Source organism: Hyperoodon ampullatus (genome assembly GCF_949752795.1).
Source record: "Hyperoodon ampullatus genome assembly, chromosome: 15".
In the NCBI taxonomy this organism is placed as follows: Eukaryota; Metazoa; Chordata; class Mammalia; order Artiodactyla; family Ziphiidae; genus Hyperoodon; species Hyperoodon ampullatus.
In genome coordinates this window covers 17,224,280-17,234,999 of record NC_136928.1, presented here as the reverse complement: position 1 = coordinate 17,234,999, position 10,720 = coordinate 17,224,280, and the positions used below count along the sequence as shown (strand labels likewise).

The following is a 10,720-nucleotide window of genomic DNA, read 5'->3' as shown; positions in this document are numbered from 1 at the left end:
GAACCGCCCGCCTAGGGGGAGGTTGTGGCGGAAGGGAGTTTCTGGCATTATGGCGGGGTCTCTCCTGGGCCAGGACTCCGGAAGCACAGCTGCAGTCACTGTGATAAAGCGGGCGTTGGAACTAGAGTCCGAGTGCCGGTACCCGCAGGCTCTGGTGTGTTACCAGGAGGGGATTGATATGCTCCTGCAGGTTCTGAAAGGTGAGCAGTGAGCCGCGGAGGGAGGACTAGAGGAAAAGGAGCTGCAATCTGCTGTGTCTGGGCGGCAGTGAAAGATTAAAACGCTTACTGTGCACAGCGAGAAAGCCTTAAAATACAGAACGTAGGGTAGTCTACAGGACAGGTGGACTGATTTCTTTGATATCTTTAGTAGATTGATGACGTCAATAAAAGAGGGGTTACTATCCTAGAATTTTAAGAGACATAACCAAATGTAATAGATAAGCCTTGAAAGGATTTGGGTTTGAATGAGCTGTAAAAGACATTTTGGGATCAAGTTGGAAAGGTTGACTATGGATTGGGTAGCATTAAAATTAACTTTGTTAGGCAGTCTGGTATTTTTCGAAATCTGTTCTTAACTTTAGAGATGTAGCCTGAAGAAGTGTTTGGGGAAGAATAGTCATGATGTCTGAATTTGATTTTACTTTAAAAGAAAGTTGAAGCAAGTATGGCAAAATGCTAACAATTTTTAAATCTAGGTGCTGGGTAATAAGGGTGTTCGTTACACCCTTTTCCTTACTTTTCTCATTAAACATTTTCATTACATTTTTTTTTTTTTTGGCCGTGACCCGCAGCATGTGGGATCTTAGTTCCCGGACCAGGGGTCGAACCCGCGCTCCCTGTATGGAAGCGCGGAGTCTTAACCACTGGACCGCCAGGGAAGTCCCTTCATTAAAAGTTTAAAAACAAGATTTTTTTTTTTTATGAGAAATGGGTATACTGAAATTCGGTGTGAGAAATGTATAGGATTGTGAGAGGAGACAGTTAAGACTTTGTGTTACATGGTTATTGAATGTTGAGAGGTACACAGATAACCCTTAACACCCAATACAATCCCTGGCAGGTAGTAAACACCTAGTAATTATGTATTAAATTGACTTAAGACCAGCCCCTGCTCCCCAGCCCCTGGGGTTCTTAGTCTGGCCTCAGATCTCCCCTCTGTGCTTTTTAGCCTGAGTGTCTCTGATTTGTTTCAGAAGCTTTGAGATAGTAGAGGCTGCTTTTCAATGTTCAGCACTTTTCTCAGAATGGTAAAACTCTACCTTGGGCAGGGACCATATGATGATGATGATGATGATGACGGTGATGATGGTGATGATAATGAGAGTAACATCATTTGTAAGTGCTGAGTGCCAGGCAGTGTGCAGAGCACGTTAAAAGCATGATCTCAATTCATTCTTACGATTGCCTTATGAAGTAGGAGGTGATGTTATCCTCATTTTACAGCATAAAAAATAAAGTTCGCTTTCCAGTTCTGCCACAATTGGTAGAGTCACAGTTGAAAGCCAAGGCTTTAAAGACTCTACTATACTGACTCTCAGAAAGAGAGATGGTGTACATTGTTCGACGCTGAAGCAGCAGCATCACAGGAGTTCTGCGCCTGTGTGCTCCACTGATCCTGTGGGGCTTAGAGAGACAGTGACGTGATCTTGCAGGTTAAGATGTAAGTGCAAATAACTCTAACACAGGGAAGAAGTGCCAGGAGCCATATGGACAAGTGCAATGAGGATTTAAACAGTTAACAGTCATTGGGGGATGGAAAGGTGTGGGTGGTTTTTGATAGGGGTTTTGGAGGGATGAGTAGAATTTCAGAAATGCAGCTGAAAGTGTTCCAATTCTGTCTGTACTGTTTTACCAAATAAGTGGTTCAGTTCGCTTTGGCATAGGTCTGTGGAGAAAGAGTGAGAAGTAAAGATTAAAGGTAGACTGGGGCTTGGAGCACACTGCGGATGGCCTTGACTGCCAGGAGATTTTTAAAATTTTTTATTTATTTTTTTTGCGGTACGCGGGCCTCTCCCTGTTGTGGCCTCTCCCGTTGCGGAGCACAGGCTCTGGACGCGCAGGCTCAGCGGCCATGGCTCATGGGCCCAGCCGCTTCGCGGCATGTGGGATATTCCCGGACCGGGGCACGAACCCGTGTCCCCTGCATTGGCAGGCGGACTCTCAACCACTGCGCCACCAGGGAAGCCCTGCTAGGAGATTTTAACTCATTCCATTGACAAGGAGAAACCATTTAAAGTTTTTACAAAGGAGTGATGTAATGAGAGTTGCATTTCAGGGCTCGGCTCTCTTAGGAATATGCTTTTCTCCCAAATATTTGCATGACCTACTCCCGCTCCTCTTCCAGGTCTTTACACAAATGTCACCTTATTTGTGAGGACATTCTCTGACCCCAGTGTAAAATTACAACCCCCATGCCAGGACTCCCTTATCCTTCTTCCTTGCTTTATTTTATTTAATAGCACTTAGCACAATCTAACATACGTGTTTTACCAATTTATTTATTTATTTATTTTAAATCCATTCATCTGCCAGTGAACACTGAGATTGCTTCTACCTTTTGACTATTGTGAATTTCCCATTGCTTATTTATTTATTTATTTATTTGGCTGCGTTGGGTCTTTGTTACTGCGCGTGGGCTTTCTCTGCTTGCGACGAGCGGGGGCTACTCTTTGTTACAGCGTGTGGGCTTCTCATTGCGGTGGCTTCTCTTGTTGTGGATCATGGCCTCTAGGCACGTGGGCTTCAGTAGTTGTGGCACGCGGGCTCAGTAGTTGTGACTCGCGGGCTCTAGAGCGCAGGCTCGGTAGTTGTGGCGCATGGGCTTAGTTGCTCCGTGGCATGTGGGATCTTCCCGGGCCAGGGATTGACCCCATGTCCCGTGCATGGCAGGCGGATTCTTAACCACTGTGCCACCAGGGAAGTCCTACCAATTTATTTTTATTGTTGTCTTTCCTCTCATTTGAATGATAGGGGAGGACTTAACTGCTACGTCTCCAGTGCTTAGAACAATGCCTGGCATGTGGTAAGTTCTCAGTAAATATTTCTTGAGTAAATGAGTGAATATGGCAAGAGCGTAGGAGAGACATTAACCTGAAGACTGAAGTCAAGCAGACCAATTAAGGAGCTCCTGCAGAAGTCAAGACGAGAGGTGATAAGGGCCTGAATGAACCAGGGGGGTGACACCAGTATTAGGAAAGGGAGGGGACAGTTTGGACATTGAATTACTGGCACTGGCACATGATTAGATGTTGGAATGGGAATTGAAGATGGCTGTATGATTTCAAGCCTGGAAAACCAAGGCATGTTTGAAGAATGGGTCTATAGTATCAAACTCTGATCAAGGATGATGATTAAGAAAGGAGTACTATATTTGTAGAGGACAGGGAAAATAGAGTATATTTATAGGCAGGAGCACAGTAACAGTAGAGCTTAAGAAAAGAGATGTTAGATAAAATGTTCTAAAGGAAGCTGAGAGGGAGGTGTATGGAAAAAATTATGTAGATGATAATCATATTGACAACATTTATTGAGTATTTCCTACATGCAAGTCTCTTTCATAATTAATCATCTCCACAACTCTCTAAGGTACTGTTACTCTTTCTGTGCTACAGATGAGGTTGCAGAGAGGTTGAATAACTGGCCAAGGTCACAGAGGCAAAAGTGACAAAGCAAGTTTTGAACTAGAACAGCCTGACTCCAGATGCTTTGCTGTTAACCACTTTTCATACTGCCTCTTTGTAAAGAGTCCGTAAAATGCTGAATCCTGACAAAAAGTTCAAAGTTTTTGAGTTTAGAGGCACATATATCAACGTAGTGGAAGAGTGTGAGTTCTCATATCACCTTAGGACAAAAAAACAGGATTCTCCACAAGATATTTATGGATGATATATGGGTATATTAAGATTTTCTTATGCTACTGTAGTATAGGCATGAGAAAGTGGGGGTCTAAATGATATTAATTTTGGCAGTAGAAGAACTTGAAAGGGAAAGATTTCAGTAATTATATGGATATCAACAAAGTGTTGGAAACAACTTAAATGCCCCTGGGTAGGAGAGTGGTTGCATAAACCATGGTACAGCCAAACAGTGGAGTACTATACTGCTGTAAAGAGGGTTGAGCAAGATCTTTGTCAAGTGATATGGAGTGATTCCCAGGATATACTGTTTAGTGAAAACTGCAAAGGACAAAGAGTAGCTATAGTATGGTAACCTGCATGTAAAGACAAAGATATAAGAAGATTTTCATGTGTCTACTCATTTGTTGAAACACAGGAAGGATAAAACCAGAAACTAATGAAATTAATTACTTAATATGCGGTGGGTGGGAAAGAGGTGGAAAGAAAGGGGAAATGGGAGTAGGGTAGCAGGATGAGGAGGGAGTGAATAACTTCTCTAAGTTATTCAATTGTTACACATAAAGGAGAGCGAAAGAAATAGGTAACCTAAGCATCTTTGGAAAATAGTATTTTGGCTGTATTCTGTAAAGTTAAAGACAAAGTGAACAGTATACAAACATTGTATTATTTTAATTGGTAAATTATTTTCTCACAACAGTATGGGTTAGGAATTCTCAAACTATTTTATGTCTATACTAGGCTTGAACAAGCCAGTAAATATATTGTGGATAATAAAAGAAGTTACAGGTAAGGAAAGGAGGAAGGCTAGAATGAACCCTGTGGGATCAAAGTTATCAGCATGAATTCATGGTTTTTAATGTAGATACAGATGGACAGACATAGAAATAGAGTTGTATGTGTGTGTTAGTAAACCTCCACGTACTTTCTACCTGCATTGACGGAAAGAGTCTAGAGGTAGTGATAAGACTCCCTGAGTAGCAGTTAGTACCCAAAATATGATTTCTTGATACCATTCTCCAATAAAAGGAACCAGCACTCCTTGGAGAAATGGTTGATTCCAGGGCTGGGGCAGGGAAAATAAAACATTTTGCACCAAAAAGTAAGGAAGTGCTCAAAAAATGAGGGGTTACGTCAAAAGGACAAAGAGCCAACATGATGGAACTCTTAAAATTTGAGCAAGAAAATGTGAGCAAGAAAATATTGATAGTATTGGATTACAACCCATAGAATAAAAGATATATCCATGAGTCCATATTGATATAAATCATTAGTTGAATAAGTAAGTAGATGGGAGAGCAGAGGCAGCTCTTCCTTACAGTGGAATTCCGATTAATAAATTAAAAAGGAATGATGGAAATAGAAAATCACCATTTGGCAAACACTGCAGTAATAATTGTTGCAGGCAAAGACCATCAACGGATGCTAAAATTAGCGGATGAAGAGTGGAGAGAGATAGGATATCTTCCCACAAGATAGTGATTCCATACAAAAGAGAAAATAGTGATTTTTCCAGTGGAGAAATCTGTGAACTCCACCTTAACCAAGTGATCAAAGTCAGTGTCACCAGGAATAAGACACATCAACATCGTGTACCCACTGAGAAGGGCACAACACTTCTGTGATTTTCTTGCTAAAAAAATGCATAACCTCAGTCTGTCTAATCATGAGAAAACACAACAGCCCCAAATGAGAGACATTCTACAAAATAACTGACCACACGTACTCTTCCTAAATGTCAAGGTCATAAAAGGCAGAGACACACTAAAGGAACTGTTACAGATCGTAGGAGGCTAAAGAGACATAACAACTACATGGTATGTGGGATCCTGGACCAGAAAACGAATTTTCCCACTAACTTTCTTTAGGTTTGTAGATGAGCTAATAAGTGTCATGTCAATATTAAGTTACTTACTCTGATAACTGTACCATGGTTGTGTGATATGTTAATACTAGGGGCATCTGGGTGAAGGGATTCTGTGCCATTTTTGTAGCTTTTCCATAAATACATAGTTAATTCAAAATAAAATGTTTTAAAACTCAGGGTTTAAAAATGAAATTATAATGGAAAATAAAAGCAATATTAAAAGAGAGGAAGGAAGGAGCCAAGAATTGATTTGGTGACTGATTGGGGGTGGGGCTTGGAGTAAGACTTTATTTGATAATGTATATTCAAAAATACCTTCCATTTTTGGGGTGGCTGGGAAAATGATTCAGCATAAACCATAAAGGGGAAGTCTAGAACAGAAACTGGTTTTCTGGAAGAAAGATAGGTATTATTTGCTCTCTTTTGATTGTTTGCTCTCTTTTGATTATGCTTAGATTTCAAACTTATGGGTAATTAGGACAAAATAGTGCTCAGACTCAGTGACATGTAATAAGCCACCTTTGTTTCCTCACCAGATTTGAAGTCTCAGCAGTGAGACACGGTGTCTGAGTCCCCACTCCTAAATAAAGCTGCTTCAAATGCTTAGTGAAAAAAATGAAGGCCCTACATGATCAAGCTAAATTTGGGCCTATTATTTGTGCATTTTAGGACCAAGACAGACCATGCCAAAGGACAGGAAATCCGTGGAAAACTTGGGAAATGGGAAATACTGCTTGTACCAAATGGGAAGCCTGTTTTGAAACTTGAAAGTGTATTTTTTAAATTTGTAGGCACCAAAGATGTAACAAAGAAATGTAATCTCAGAAAAAGAATTTCTGACTACATGGATAGAGCAGAAAACATAAAGAAATACTTGGATCAAGAAAAAGAAGGTAAAGAGGCTGTTTTGGAGAGTGTGTGTATGTGCTATTGTGATAAAGCCCATTTCACCCAGTGTTTCTGGCTGTGCCCTTTGGAGCTTGCAGGTCTACTCTGCATTTCCTTTCGTCTGCACACGAGCTGTTCTTAACCTTTTTCTTCCCTGGTCGGGGGAAGGTGGGGGTCAGATACCCTCCTGAGAATCTGAGGACAGCTCGACGTACTGCAGAACTTGGCATGCCATTTTAAGGAGTTCATAGATCCCCGTGAAGCTTATGTGTAGACTCCAGTTTCAATAATACTACAGAGGAATACTGAATATAAATCCTGTATTTTATTTGTATTTCCCTTTATAAAATGACCGAAATATTAAAGTAGCTCAAGAAACTCCTGGGACTTCTTTGAGATTTTCATTGTGAGTCAAAACAGTTCAGGAGTTAGGTATTTCTAATGATTAGAGGTGCAGGAGGTATGGTTCCCTATTTATAATTGGTTCTCTACTCATGAGGATCCAGTTTACAAACATATAGAAACAAATGGCCATTGCCACCTGAAGGGCACAGCTGCTGCTTTCTACAGTCAGTGGAACTACTGCCCTCAAAAAACCCAGTGCCCCCGGCCCTCAGCTGCTCTTTACTCCAGCCCTCTCCCCACCTCTTCCTGGTATTCTGTACTAGCGCACACCCTGACTACCCGCATTGAGGTCCTCTGTTGAGTGGGAATAAAATTGTTTCCTTCACCCCAAATTGAAATCTACAATGCAATTTCCCTCTAAAACTTGGATGAAATATAGTACCATCAGCATTGTGGTTTGAATACTGTGGGTTAAATTAACCTGTGTGGCTAGCTTGGCTTGAAAACCGATGCACGGTTGGTAACATTCTATCTTTGGAAATATTAGGAACAGAATCCAAGCTACCGGTTTTCAAACAAGGTTTAAAAATGCAACCACCATATAAATTAGGAACTATCATTAAGGGTCATATGTTTAAAAAAAACCGTAAAGGTCTTCGATAACTTATTCAATAATTAGCCATTTTGAATAAACAAAAACAATGGAACTACCCTGCTGACGCTGTGGCATTCTAGGCTTTGGCTTGGGTTATTAAGAAGTACTATAAATTTCTGCTTAACACAGTCTCTACAAGTTCTAAGAAAGACTCCTAGACTCCATATTATATTGCATTTATATATTTAATACTTCAGCTATTCAGTTGCAAGTCATAGAAAGACTTAAATCTGAAGAGAAGGACCAGATGGCCACTGAATCATAGCTTGTGGTTCTACTCATGGTGGCAGGAATATTAGGTATCTTTATACATACGGTTCCCTCTTGAATAAACTGCCTGGTCTGTAGGATTTAGTTCAAGAACCTGTTCCAAGAAATCTCTGGACTTTCCCACTTGCCCGGCCTCCTTGAAGGCAAAAAATCCCACATGGAATTTACCTTTGCATGTGTAACATCTTGCAATGTGCCTGGCATGGAGTAGGCATTCGAAAATGTTTGCTGACTGCACGAGTTAAAAAAAAATTAACTTGTATCTGATGCTGATTTATTACTGGGTGTAAATATAGTATGTCTAAAAAGAAAGGAAGTAGTCCCTGATTTTATTATTGAAGCTTGTGTTTTGTAGCTGGAAAATATCACAAGCAAATTAAAATAGAAGAGAATGCAACAGGTTTCAGTTATGAGTCACTTTTTCAAGAATACCTGAATGAAACAGTTACGGAAGTTTGGATAGAAGATCCTTACATTAGACACACTCATCAGGTAGGTGAAATGTACTCCCGTACGATGAAACGTTATTGTTTTAAATGTACGAGTTAGTAATAACGCCTCCTAATGTCTTTCAGCTGTATAACTTCCTTCGATTTTGTGAGATGCTGGTTAAAAGAACACGTAAGATAAAACCTATTCATCTCCTCACCTCTCTGGATGAAGTAGGTATCTGAAGGCATTTACTGTCTCTTAATGTCATGAACTTTACTCAGTTGCAGGGTGTAGTTCAAGGCAAACCTGGACATCATGCTTCAGTTAGAGCTGTTTCACTGGGAATGAACTTATTCTCTAACAACCGGCATAAAACACCTTGGGAAAAATGCTGTTGATTTCAGTATGTCATATCTTGTATTTGGCCACTTTGCTAAACTCTCTTGTTCAAGTAGTTTCTCAGTTTCTTGGATATTCTATGAGGCAATCACACTGTCTGCATTATTGACAATTTCTGTCATCTTGATTTTGATTTAAATAGGAATGCTTCTAAAGAATTCATATTTCTATGATTAATTTGAGAAGAAGGAAGCCCCATCTGAATAACGAAACAGCACCATTAAAATATATTTTATTTATTCTTTAATTGAATATAGGTTTATTCACTTTCACTTCCTTTTACAGAAAAACTAAAGATATCTGGGTTTATTAGTAAACGAGTCCTGTGCCATGCTGAGAAATTTACTATGAAAAAACATGCATCTCTAGAAATTATAAAAAATATTTACGGATTTGCCAAGCCACAGAATGCTAATGTAATAAAATACATTTTAGGAGATAGGACAGAGTTGTGTTATGTTCACGTTAGAGAAAAAAACAATTATTTTGATAAAAACAGTTGCTCTTAAACTACTTCATCTTCTTCGGTTGCTTGTTTGCAATAATGGACAATGAAACTAGTATAGAATCTTTTCATTTTAATTCACCTATGATACACATTGCATTGTTTAGGAATAATTTAAAATATTAATAACTGAGGCAAAAAGTTGTATTTTTCCTATTAACAGGGCAGTGGGAAAGAACAGCAAAGTAGTGGCCTGGAAGAAATAAGAGAGTCACTCAGGAATCATGGAGTGCAGTTGGAATTAGAATACTCTTCTTTGATACACGACCGGGAAATTAGGTTAGTGTATAGTAATATTTTAATTTTTATGCAGTTGAAAAATACTTACTTTTATTTCTCATAATAAGTTATATATAATTACGTACAATATTCAATTTAAATATTAAAGATTTAAATAAAGCTCAATTTTCATATCTTTTCACTTTTGAAGAAAAAAAAAATCTGGCTTATTTTGTCCTGTATGTGAGTTTCCTATTTCCTAATGGAATAAAATTTACATGTTCTGTGTCATGTGAGAAGAGGAAGTACTTTTCTGTCATTCAGCTATACACAGTGTTATGGCATTGGGATAATTTCCTTTTCTAGTGATACTAATATTTATTTAATGTGGTTTTACTTCTCATGGTCTTTTAAATATTCTAGTAGGCATGACAGGACGTTGTGTCATGCCTGCCAGGGCTCCCCCTGCTTATGTCCCCCACCTCTAGGCAGGGGAACCCCTGAAACATCACCACAGTCTGCCTGAGTACACTTGGAAGCCACTTCTTAGCAGAACTGGGAAGCTTTATCAGCAAGGTGAAATTCAGGAGGAAGGTTTAATTGAATTGTTAAACTCCTTATCAGCTAATGGATGTTTTGTTTCACTGTAGACACAGCCCATAGGTAAACCCAGGTTTGGTTCAACTCTTGCCACTGGAGGAAGTGATTTTATTTGTTAGGGGGAAATTTAGCTGACACTTAGTACATTATAGCTTTGGTCATTGTCTGACTTAAATGTCTGGAATGTAATACTATATACTAATTTCAATAGGTTCAACAATGGTTGGATGATTAAGATCGGAAGGGGACTTGATTATTTTAAGAAACCACAGGTAGGATATAGTCTTATGAGTGACTGTGTAGCACTCTTTTTACTTTAACAAAATGGCTTTGGTCCTTTTTGTTAAAGAATTTCTTTTCTTCTCTTCTTAGAGTCGTTTTTCCCTTGGATATTGTGATTTTGATTTAAGACCATGTCATGAAACAACAGTGGACATTTTTCATAATAAGCACACACAAAAAATATGATGGGTAGTAGCCTAATTTACATAATATATTTCTATTTTAAATGAATATTCAATTTTTTTTTTACTTTGGACAGATCATTCCTATAATGTATGAATTTAACAATAAACTTTTACATTCCTACTAATTTATGGATTCATTGTTCAGTTGTGTGACCAATCCTAAGTATTTTTATAAATATATTACTCAGTAGAGTTATAGTGTTTCAAGTCATATGGT

At 39.0% G+C, this 10,720-nt stretch overlaps 1 protein-coding gene and 1 long non-coding RNA gene across 2 annotated transcripts in view; one reads left to right on the top strand and one right to left on the bottom strand.

Annotated features, from left to right (window-relative positions):
- Positions 1–49: 49 nt before the first annotated feature.
- LOC307064641 (MIT domain-containing protein 1-like) lies at positions 50–10,611 on the top strand (the record flags this gene model as incomplete). The annotated part of the gene is made up of 7 exons (XM_079721297.1): positions 50–200; positions 6,515–6,616; positions 8,237–8,373; positions 8,457–8,543; positions 9,381–9,496; positions 10,248–10,308; positions 10,409–10,611. 7 exons carry the CDS (start codon positions 50–52, stop codon positions 10,502–10,504), a joined length of 750 nt encoding a protein of 249 aa, XP_079577423.1. The 3' UTR covers positions 10,505–10,611.
- Positions 8,894–10,720, bottom strand: part of LOC307064648 — a 61,377-nt gene continuing 59,550 nt past the window's right edge. The window contains exon 5 of the long non-coding RNA XR_013811303.1: positions 8,894–9,410. This is a non-coding gene — a long non-coding RNA (uncharacterized lncRNA). The remainder of the gene's footprint in view (positions 9,411–10,720) is intronic.